This window comes from Enoplosus armatus, chromosome 14, assembly GCF_043641665.1.
Source record: "Enoplosus armatus isolate fEnoArm2 chromosome 14, fEnoArm2.hap1, whole genome shotgun sequence".
In the NCBI taxonomy this organism is placed as follows: domain Eukaryota; kingdom Metazoa; phylum Chordata; class Actinopteri; order Centrarchiformes; family Enoplosidae; genus Enoplosus; species Enoplosus armatus.
Genome location: NC_092193.1, coordinates 23,591,266 through 23,603,275, shown reverse-complemented (window position 1 = coordinate 23,603,275; position 12,010 = coordinate 23,591,266). Strand labels below are relative to the sequence as shown.

The following is a 12,010-nucleotide window of genomic DNA, read 5'->3' as shown; positions in this document are numbered from 1 at the left end:
GAGAGAACCACGCTCTATTCTACGTTACTGACGAAGGTCTCTCAGCGAAGCACGCCTCACGCTTAAAACCACTGCCCACCAGAGCTGATCTCAGGCCTGTTTAACTCGGGTAAGTACTGAACTCGGACAGACTGCCTCCCTCCTACTTTCGGCACCTTATGAATGGAATGAATTGCGGAGGATTTAACAACTTGAATGTCAATTTGTGACGTTTAACTGGATTTACAAATTATGACAAATGCATTTAGTGAAGTCTGACTGTGTTTCTGTTTGTCTGGCTTGTTTTGGGTTTTTTTCTGTCTCTCTGCTATTGTCAGGTCTCTGTCTTGGGAAAGAGATCTTCATCTCAACAACATGACCTGATTAAATTAAGGTGATGTAATGAGTCAGTGGGCCATTATGCGCACCACCAGAACAGCAGAGCTGGCATAGCTGAATGGAATGCAGCTGTAATTCATGTTGTTAGTGACATACTGTCCGGTAGTTGCGTGTGCTGAGTCTCCAGTGTTGCTATGTGGGTTTAGAAGGAGATGAGTAAGTTCTGGGGGAGTGAAAAAGCCAGTGCAGAGCTTGAACTGGACCACTTGGGACAAAGCTGTTTACTTTCCACAGAAACACGGCCCAACATACGAGCAGCATGCTGACAGCCTCCTTCCCACAAAGAAAGACTCAACCATTTGGTGCTTGTCAGGGTGAGTGTAACTGTTGCTAATGAGTTGCTCATGTTTCCCTTTAATCCAGTGCGTTTCCACGTTGGATAGTCACAAAGGGATGGTGTCCAAGTTTTAAAGGGGGTGCTTGCGTGTTAGCCCAAGGGCATTGATGTTCTTAATCTGTGCTTTGGTAAAAGGAGGAGTCTCAAACCGAGCCAATCGCTGCAGAATCCTCCCTCAGCAGGGAGGCAGGCGTGTGGGAGGGATCAGCAGGCGGAACCCCCTGACAGTACCCCAGTTCCCCTCATCTGCAGCCCCCACTCTCTGTCCTGTTTTTGCCAGAAGCAACAGCCAGTCCGAGCGGCTCCAACACAAACGGACATCTCGCCTACAAGCTACCTTCCCTCGGTTCAGATAGTTTGACCAAGATCCAGGATTTGGAGCAGAAAGGGTTTTGGCTTTTTTTCTAACATGGCATCTCTGAAAACTCTGCTTTATCTGGGAATCTGCCTGTCTGCTTGGATCATCACTACTGCAGGTAAGACCTGCATGGTTGTCTAGATGGATAGATGGATATGATTTCTTTTCAGTTTTCTTTTAAGAATTCTGTTGAATAAGGACTCGCGCTGAGGTTTTTTTAAAAAACTTTTTTAGGTTTTTTCGTGTTATTAGTGTAGTGTAAGGTTTAAAGTTTACGTAACATGTCCCAACATCCCCATGTGGTTCCTATTTACATTCTTTTAACATTACCAGAACTAGAAGCCATCTCACGTCTCCACCCTGGTGAAGAACGCTCTGCAACGGCTGTACTTCTTAAGAGAGCGAAATTCCCGTGCCAAGTTCTCGTCAACTTTTACAGATGGAGAGCAAACCAGACTAGAAAAATTACAAACTGGCGTGGGGTGTGCGCGCGGGCCACAGCCTGTTCGGCCTGCTGCCGCACCACCAGACTACAGAGCAGCTTCTTCCCTCAGGCTGTCCATGTTTTGCTCAGTGTTGTTTGTTTGTGTGTGTGTGTGTGTGTGTGTGTGTGTGTGTGTGGCAATTTCCGTGATACAACCTTATGTGGTAAAGTGGCCAATAAATGGACCCTTGAACCCGTGATCGTAGTTTAGGTTTAGTTTGCGCAAGTAAGAGAAACAATAAAACATAATACATAAAAGGAAAAAAAAAGAAGAAAAAAGATTGAGATTGGTGATGAGAAACAATTATGAAACACATAGGGGACGAGACTGCCGATATATACAACGTTCAAGCAGTGGCAGAGCCAGACAAAGTTTCTGGGGTCGACCAGGCTGAGACCTGCTTACTCTCTTTTGTTACTTTTTCTGCCTGGCATGGCAGCCTGTACCTTGGTACCTCTGCGGTTTTGGAGTTTGGTTCCTACATTCCTGTCTGAACTTGCAGAGGTAGGCCTCTATCGGGAGAGGCAGCCATCTCTCTGATATAAAGCTGCGCTGCCGGGTTCGCTTTTATGTGTCCGGGTTTTTTTTTTTTTTGAAATACTTAACCTGCGGGATTTCTGCCTCCACGCCAACACAACAGAGGCGAAAGCCATTTCCAGGCCTCACTGTGCAGTTCTCATAGAGACTATTTATTCAGTAGAACCCCCCGGATTATGTGGATAATGTGGATTGTTCATTCATCTCCATTGTGTTGGGCAGACTTTAGTCCCAGGTGCCATGGCCACCGGGTTTTTTTTTTTTTTGAAATACTTAACCTGCGGGATTTCTGCCTCCACGCCAACACAACAGAGGCGAAGGCCATTTCCAGGCCTCACTGTGCAGTTCTCATAGAGACTATTTATTCAGTAGAACCCCCCGGATTATGTGGATAATGTGGATTGTTCATTCATCTCCATTGTGTTGGGCAGACTTTAGTCCCAGGTGCCATGGCCACCACTGGTCACCCCTTGGCGGCCGCACCGCCGCAGAGAAGTAGTTTGGCTCATAGACATTTATACGTAAATATGTGACAAATCTATTCAATGCTGCAGGTACAGAATTGGATGGACGCACACCATGGACAAGAATGCACGTTAGATATACTATATATTTATATTGGACATGGAAACGATGTTCAAATAGTGGAAAAGTTCATGTAGTCAGTCTGGCCGGTTGCGTTTGACGAGGGAGGGACCTCCGTGAGTTTGATGGAACTTTGCGGGCTTGGAGGTATTTCAAAAATGCAGGTGTAATCAGTAAATGTTCCACGATGGTGCATTTTACGCAATCGTGACGCTGCTTTAGACATTATGAATAATGCAATGAGAACCTAATGGAATGTCACAAGGATAACGCTGATTTGCCAGACATTCAGTATCTCAAACTGTACGAACACCATTTATAACTTTTGGCTCCCTGTCATGGTCTCGGCTTGAATTATGGTCTGTTTATGAGAAAGAAGAGGGGTGGGGGATTTGATCTGATTTATCATTTAAGTTGACATGTATATCAATGAAAAGAGAAGGTTGTGGAGAGTAACACTGCGTTACGTTTCATTCACTAGATAACAACTTTGTGCCCAAAGCTGAGCAAGTACACTGGGTGTCTCTGGACTTTAAAACCATCCTCACCTGGACTACCAAACCATCCAACTACACATACACTGTCCTGTACTCTGGGTGAGTTCCCCCACTCACACACACACACACACACACACACACACACACACACACCCACACACAGTGGAAAACTTTGAATTGATCAAGTTTTATGAGAATTTAAGGGTTTAATACTTTTACTTCACAAAAATTTGGAATGCAGGGCATTTACTTATAGTAAGAGTATTTTCACGTTGTTGTACTTCCACATTTACTTAAGTAAAGGGTCATAATACTTCTTCCACTGCTGCTGCGTTATGTGTTTTTTTGTGTCGCTACAAGTAGGGTTAGGGCGGGAAACCAAATATGAGGCAAAAAAAAAATCAATTTTGAATGGAACACGCGCAGTGCTTTTCATACTTTCTGCTTAGTCGAGACCAGTTTTTTATGCCCACTGCAAATATACATGAATAATGAATGAAAATGAAGAACTTTCATTGGTAGTTGCTAATAGCTGACATGTCAGGGTTTTGAGGAAATGAGCATGCACACACGACACTACGCATTCATTTTCTTTTCTCGTGTTGTTTATATATATATGTGTGTATATATATATATATATATATATATATATATATATATATATATATCTAAAGTGGGGTTGCTGTGGTTCAGGACTTGCACGGCAACTCGCTGCTATCGGTGTGTAACTGTGTTTGTGTGTGTGTGTGTGTATGTGTGTGAATGGGTAATGAGAGGAACATTTGGATAAAAGCTCTATATAAGTGCACCCATTTACATTTGCCGAATGTATGGTAAAAAAATAAAATAAAATAAATGAACTGATCTTGTGCCACCCAGTTTGGGAGCCGCTGGTCTAGACAGTGCTAATGTGGAATAAGCACATTGCTGCATGACGCACACTACAAATATATAGGACATTACATATTTGATGGCTGACGTAGTGTAATGCTGGGAAAGTTGAAGTTTTATCAACCTCATTATTAGCTGGACGACCCTTCTGTGGCAGCAGCAGTCTCAGTGAAATGAATCAGGGGCTGCAGCATTAGCATTGATTAACAAAAATAATAAAAAATGAAAAGTGGTCTTGTTGATTTCAATAAGACCACTGTGTTTGCACAGAAAAGAAAGATAGCCTAGCGTCGATACCTATGGACACAAACACCTCTCGATGTATTAAACCATGACGATAATAAAAGTGTTTTCAGGGTTCCGTCTTTTCAAACGGCAAGGACTTATCTTTTTTTTTTGTATTTAGTTTAAATAAAAGTCCAGATCCGGATCAGGCCAGGGACAGAAGGTTGTCAGAATGTCGGGCGGTCTGTGGGTTGTTTTCCATTGAGGGCATTATTCTCCTGTTTTGTCATGTGACCATCAGGGACGAGGGTAACTGGAGGGAGAGTCCGGACTGCATCCGAGTGTCAGAGTCAGAATGTGATCTGACCAACTACCTGGTACCCTTCGACAGGTAGGAACAAGACTTCTATCGCTTCAAGCCCTGTATATTATGTCCATAATAATAACATGTACATAATACTCCATCAGAGCTTAGATATCTGGTAGGTAATCATTTCTAAAGCATTATAATCATACCCCATCTTTATCTCAATTTTGTTTCTTCATCATCATCATCATATAGTAACATACATTTTGATGAAGTCAGCCCAACTGTCAGTCTATGACTGATCATGAATGTGATGTGATTTGATTGGTTTGGTTGGAGATTGGGTTTAACACTCAACATATTCTCCCAGTTCACCGCTATGAAACTAGAGGCCGATATCATCAGCAATATCACTACCTGATTAATTAACAGTGTTCTGTTTTTAAATATCACCTAAATACAGATGAAAAAAAATGCTTCTTTACCTTTTTTTTTTGAAAAGGGTTGTAATTATAACAAAGAGGGAGTGTGTGGCACCCCATTCAACAGGGAATCTTAACAGAGCTTGCAGAGCGTGGTGAGACATGTATAGTGTCCTATATGGCTCTATGACTTACTCGAAGCCGATCAAAGTCCAGGGTTTGAAACATCAAATTGTTGAATTGAGGGGGATCAATAAAGTATTTCTGATTCTGATTCTGAATGAAACTCTGGCCTGTCCCAGCCAACCAGAGATAGCGATGGCTATCATTATTTATTTTTTATTTTTTTACAACTGGACAAAAGTTTGTTTCTGTTGACAAACAGTTCTTTTATCTCATGTCCTTCTCACGTCTAATTTTAGGAATTTCCCTGTCCTCTCCTTATGGCAACCAGTCTAACTCCCAGTTTTTCCCCACCGTGCATGTTAAATGCGCATCACGCATCTCCAACCCACATGTGTGTTCTCCCATTTGACAGGACCTACTCTGCCGACATCCAAACAGAGCCTGCGTCCATGCACAATGACTATGACCTGGATTTGTTCCCTCACACCTATTCCCTGACGTTCAACCCCTATAGAGAGAGTAGGTATCGCATGTGCACACACAGACACACACACACACACACAGACACACACACAAACACACACATTACAGTTGCCAGTGAGGCATAAGGTGAGATATCAATGTCGTCAATTTCCAAAACAGCCCTGAGAGAGAGAAAACCCCCCCCCCAAAAAAACAAGCTCCGCGCAACAAGCAAGATCACATTGTGACACAGTGTGTTTCCAGGTGTTGGGGAGTTCTGCTGCGTATGTTTTAAAGTTGTATGATGCCTTTAGTGTCTCCGGAGGGAGCTGCAAGTCTGATAAATGTCCTCGAGGGATGTCACTAAGAAAGAGAGTTAGAAAAAAGTGAGCTCACCAGACCTCTGTAGCCCACTGCTCCATCTCTGCTGCAGGCTAGAGGCCCCAGGTTTTTGTTTTCACCAAGGACTAAGAGGTTAGCATAGTTTAAACTGTCCATCATGAGTCCGATGCTGTTGTATGATCGGCGGGGGTGCTCTTTCACTGACACGGATTACAAAGTGTTTCATACAGGACAGCAAATAAAAGTCTACTGTAGTAAAATCAAATCAGAAGCTACAACCACAGACTTGATCAGAATAAAACAGCTAAAATGAATTCCACCAATATAAGATACAAAAAAAAAAGGTAAAAATAACAAAACAACCTGGAATCAGGATGAGCGCTCACATAGAAATGCGTGATTCTGCTAGTTTCAGAGCCCTGAGGCCCTGACTGTACAGGCACAGGCATCGACCCCCCCAGGGGTGGGCCTAAGGTGCTTGAGCCAATCTCAGTCACTATGTTCTGTACAGACAAAGAACGGCCAGAGACCTGGATCAGGTGTTCACGTGCCACAGCATCCTGGTTTTCTATTGGAGCACTCCTGAGGCCTGTTTCTACAAAGCAGGATTTGAGGTTGGCAAGGTAACCCTGGGGGTTAACCCTGGGTTTTCAGGGTTACGACAGTGGTTCACTTCTCACCTGGTGTACATCGCCATGATTACTTATGCTACAAACCTCCCGCCCTACTAACCAATCAATTCTCTTGGAAAATGGCATCACCAATCATAGAAGATCCCGTGGAGCTCGGGGCGTGGATCGAGAGGGGGTCTCTTAGTGGGGCTGAGTGTTTTTTGCGATTGGGTCAGATGCTGCAAACACCGGCCTTTTTATGTGAACACGCTCGTGGCTAGATTGGGAAACCCCGGGTTCGATTTACTGAGTTGATAACCACCGTTGCGTGACCCGTTTAGCAAGATTGCGGATGTTAGGCTTAGTGAAGCCAGAAAAGATATCCTGGGTATGTTGAACTTGCTTTGTGGCACAGGCCTCAGGTAGCACATCCGGGTTTCTGAAACCAGGATCAGGCGCATAACCGGGATACTCCAAAAACCCAATCATAACCAGGATACTAGTGTAGACAAGTGAAATAAAACGGCCAAATTGACTAAATTAAATCATACTAATGTCAGAAACATGGCAAACGTGAGCGCACAGATGACAAAGAGAAGTGACGGGTGCCAGCGTGATGGACCCACATTCTCCAGCTTCAGTCTCATCGTCACCATTCGATTTGGCCTTTCCTCAGGTAACATCAGCGCTGTGAAATTCACTGTGGAGGATGCAGGCGAGGGCAGAGCCATTGTCAACATCACGGATCCTCTGACCAGCGTCCATCAGGGCGGAAAGCAGCTCAGCATCCGGGACGTCCTCAGAAAGGACCTCAAGTACAAGATCAGCTACTACAAGTCTGGAAGCACAGGGAAGGTACGGTGCTCAGCTGTCAGCATGAAGCTCGGTCACACAAACGCAGTCCCACTAACTATTGTGCAGAGTAGTTTTAACCTGTTGGATTTATGTTATTCATCCGTTTGAAATGTAAGTTCGAATTGTTTCATCCGACATGTTACATCTTCGCCAACATGTCGCTAGTTATTCGCAGAGTGTTCTCGACTATCTCCCCTTGACTGGGGGTGGTATCCAAGGTTGTCTTTGCTTTCTTCATAATCAGTCAATCGGTCATGTGACCTATAAATGGCCGCATTACAGTTATCTTTTCAAAATAGCTTTAACAAAATACAATACACCCACAAAATATATGAATTATGGATATACATGCACTGTATGTTTTTCTTGTGAAGCTTTTCATGTTGTATTCTGTTTTGGAAACTATTTGGGAAATGTAATTGTAATGTCATTTCCAATACCTTGTATTTATGGTAATTTACAAGTCACATGACTAATTGATGGACTCGATATGAAGAAACCATTATAGAGAAAACCTCAGACACTGCAAGATAGCCAGAAAACCTTTGGTGAATACGGTGTGAGGTATGTTGGGGAAGAGTTGTGCGCCGTGACTAGAGTGACCTCAGATTTAATATTAGAAAGGTACTTACAAAACGTTTTAAACGGGGACCTATTATGCTCATTTCCAGCTCTATATTTTCATTGTGTGACTCCACTAGAGTAGCTTTGCACTGTTCAAAAAAAGTCTTGATTTATCTTCTACTGGCCCTTCATGCAGCCCCTCAGTTCACCCTCTGTCTGAAACAAGCCGTTTGAGCTCCTGTCTCTTTAAGCCCCCCCCCCCCAAAAGCCCACTTTCTTCTGATTGGCCGGGTTAGGGGGTTAGGGTTAGTCTTTGGAAGACTTTCCAAAGGCAAACTGTGAACCTAACGTGACTAAGCAACGTTGACATAAACATAAACATCTGGTCTGTGCCTGGAGCAGAGATACCATATTAGGACATCCGTGCCTATCTGACATCAGATAGACCCGGCGGTTGAAAAAACTGAAACGGAGCGTTCAGAGCAGTCTGAAGCCTGAGCTTTTGGCTCACAGGGATTACTTTTACATACCTTTACCTCATTATTTGGCAACGTTTAGTATGAATATCCAACATTGTAACATTATATATACAACAGAAAATAAGGAAAAGCATAACAGGTCCTCTTTAATAAGTGAGTGATTGTAATATTTCCTATTCTCACCTGATAGAGAGACATCACATCTGACACCAGTATGGCAGAGGTGTCGGAGCTGGATGCAGAACAGAGTTACTGCTTCATGGTGGCAGCTTACATCCCCTCCAGAAAAACCACCCAGCTGGGAGCCTGGAGCTTACAGCAGTGTACACATGGACACGTCCCGCAAGGTGCACACACACTCTGTACACACTACACTACACAGAGTATGGACATACAAGCATCTGGCGAGCAACGTCAGCATCACATTATGGCAGGTACATCCTATACTGGAAGGTAATAAAGTGAAACTTCAGTGGTTCAGTGGTGTGATGAATATGTCTTTGCACTATAGCACCTCATGTGAGACTCACATGGCTGTAGAGTTGGCGGTGCCAACCCCAGGGTTTCTGAATTGACGCCAGTATTTGTTCTAGTTCCTGCAAATAGAAAAATGCACATTTTGTCAGAGGAATTTAGAAATACCGAGGTCATGAGTCCTGGATAAGACATGGATTAGAAGTTCTTTTGTCTGGTGTGCTTCGAAAAATGACCTCAAAGTGCGTCAACTGGAAAAGAGCTTTGGTGTAAACAAACGCGGTTTTGTTCACATTCGCTCACCCAACACACTGTGTATCCCCGGCGGCTAACAGACAAGCATTTCCTACCTCATTAAACATCTGCTTACCTGACTTTCTTTGGTTTTTGTTTTGAGGAATTGTGTAAATCTAGGTACACAGTTTGTAAAACATGACGCATTTTTATAGATTAGACTACCCATTGGTATTTAAAGTAGTTAAAATTAGCTTCACCTTTTAACATTAAACTGCTTTTTACACATTTATTGGTCAGTAGCAGAGGGTAATATGGAAATTAAGTCTTCTTTCACTATAATGTTACATCATGATATTGATATATATCACAATGCAGTAAATCTTTCATTGAGAAAACACATAGAAAAAATATACTAAGATCGCAGTGTCCGTTTTTGGCTGATCCAGTGAACTGAATACCTGAATGATCAAGGTACTTCATCACAATGATAAGAACGCCTTCACTTGGCGCTGCAACCCTGAACCATGGCCTCAGACCGCTTCAGTCTCGACTGCAAGCTGCCCCAGTGTGTGCTGAAGGTCACAGTCTGACGAACAGCCAACAGAACCACATCATCTGCAAAGAGCAGCGACCCGAACCAAACACTCTCCTCCCCCCCCTACGGCTGCGCCTTGAGATCCACAAATATTGTAAAATTTCCCCCCGGGGATCAATAAAGTATTTCTGATTCTGATTCTGATGATTCCAAACTGAAGCGGTGACAAGGGACTTCCTGCCGAGAATACTGACGCATGCTCTCCCTCTGGTTATAAAAGGACCAGACCAGACTCCCCGGGGAAGATGGTCATAAGCCTCCTCCAAGGTCCACAAAAAACATGTACACTGGATGGGCCAGCAACTCCCATGACCCCCCACCTCCCCCCCATAACCCTGTAAGGGTAAAGAGCAGGTCCACTGTTCCAACACCAGGACAAAAATCTGCATTACTCCTCCTGGATCTGAGGTTCAACAATCGGTCGGAGCCCCTTCTCAACAACCCTGGCATAAGCTTTCCCAGGGAGGCTGAGCAGATAATTAGAGCACCCCCCCCCCCCTTTTTTTTTTAAACGGGAACCATCACCCCCCCATACGTGTCACAATGCATGTTGTGTTTGTGTTAATGTGGTGAGTGGCGAGCCAGATCCGTCTGTCTAACCGTGACTCTTCACTGTCTCTCCAGAGTGGAGCCTCGGCGCGTGGGTTGGCGGAGTCTTCATCCTGCTCACCGTCCTCATCATCCTCGTCACGGTGACGGTCCTCTGTTGCAAATGCTGCCGACAAAGAAACAAAACCCTCCACACACCTCAGTCATCGGCGCTTGTTTAGTGTGCGTGTGTGTGTGTTTGTGTGTGTCTTTCAAACACAGGGAGCTGGCCTCCCTTCAGTTTTCTATCTCCTCTCTGTTTTTACACTGCTTACATGCTCTTTGTTTACACCGTGTTGTGGTCATTATTTGTTTATTTCATATTCCATTTTACATTAAGATCAAAATGTGCAGCTTCATCTGACAACTGAGTAAGAATTCTGCAACTTGTTTCACAAACATTAGCTTGTCTTCTTCTTTTAACCCAGTGAGTTAATCGAGTTGTCCCGACGCTGTTTTCTCTAAACCCAACTTTCCCTTTAAGTTCTGTCAGGATGAAACACAAATAACCACAAGTACTGTAAATTTTGCTCTTCAGTGGCACCTATCGGCTGCCCCGCAAAACTACAACTACATCGGCAAACTCATCTCTATAAATCCATATGCACTGATACTTTTCGCCTTATGTGGTAGAACTCTTTCGGATTCATTATTCTGTTGTTTTGTGTGTAGCAAGACTTGCTTTTTGTTGATCAAAAGGAAGTAAATGCAATAAATGTTTGTCTCCAGATCTTGTTATTTTCTTAAATCATTTATAGTCACATTCTGGAGGGACGTTCATCACTGAATTATGCTTTATTTGAACATACAGCTTGAATTATCATTAACAATGTTCTGGGGTTTGGAGAGGCAGTGAGACATGATATATCTGGACTTTATTATCATTATATATATATAAAATTGTATTATTATATCTGACTGGTCCGGTCTGTATGTGACTGAGCTGAGGTTCAATTTCAATTCAATTTTATTTATATAGCGCCAAATCACAACAAAAGTCATCTCATGACACTTTACAAAATAGAGCAGGTCTAGACCGACTCTTTATAATGTTATTACAGAGACCCAACAATTCCCACCATGAGCAAGCACTTTGGTTGCTTTATGGAGATTTTTTTAGCAGCTAGAGAGACATATTTCCCCCTGGAGTTGGTGGCGGCCAAAAACAGAGCTGAAAGAGAGTGAATATTGCACATTCTCTGATAGATGATGAAGAGTAAACTCCTCTGTCCCGTTTCTGGATAGACCACTGACAACACACACCAAAGTGAAAAATGAAGCATAAAACTGGCTACATCCCCTCGGACAGATGCTCTCTGGAAGACAAATCAGACTACATGCTGGAATTCTAAGAGTTTTAATTTTTCCAACACAGAACCTCACATTTGGACGGCAACACACACATCACACATAAATGTATTATCATCACAAGAAATGGCAATACACAGAAGTTGTTTCGAATATCATTTCACTCAACCATGGCTTTAAGGTGCATACATCTGTACCATAGAAAACACACACACTGCAAAAAATGAAAAGCCCCAGAAGCAACTTTATCCCCTCTGTCTCTCTCTCTCTGAACAATGTTGCCGCTTTGACAACTGCTTTTGATAATATTCCGATCACATGTCCATGTCTTGATCATGTAACAACAG

General features: G+C 43.3%; 1 protein-coding gene across 2 annotated transcripts; it reads left to right on the top strand.

Annotated features, from left to right (window-relative positions):
- The first annotated feature begins 995 nt into the window (after positions 1-995).
- On the top strand, positions 996-11,085 carry LOC139296756 (tissue factor-like). 2 transcript variants are annotated; one of them, XM_070919255.1, is made up of 7 exons: positions 996-1,191; positions 3,162-3,276; positions 4,595-4,684; positions 5,561-5,667; positions 7,240-7,418; positions 8,652-8,808; positions 10,392-11,085. In XM_070919255.1, exons 1-7 carry the CDS (start codon positions 1,125-1,127, stop codon positions 10,535-10,537), a joined length of 861 nt encoding a protein of 286 aa, XP_070775356.1. In that variant the 5' UTR covers positions 996-1,124; the 3' UTR covers positions 10,538-11,085. The 2 variants fall into 2 exon arrangements, with proteins under 2 accessions (XP_070775356.1, XP_070775355.1); XM_070919254.1 differs by having other exon boundaries at positions 4,475-4,684.
- The last annotated feature ends 925 nt before the right edge of the window (positions 11,086-12,010 follow it).

Coding starts and splice junctions, on each gene's coding strand:
- LOC139296756 (XM_070919254.1), top strand. CDS start 1,125: ATGGCATCTCTGAAAACTCTGCTTTATCTGGGAATCTGCCTGTCTGCT. Junction 1,192..3,161: donor TTGGATCATCACTACTGCAG/GTAAGACCTGCA, acceptor TTCATTCACTAG/ATAACAACTTTGTGCCCAAA. Junction 3,277..4,474: donor TACACTGTCCTGTACTCTGG/GTGAGTTCCCCC, acceptor TTTTGTATTTAG/TTTAAATAAAAGTCCAGATC.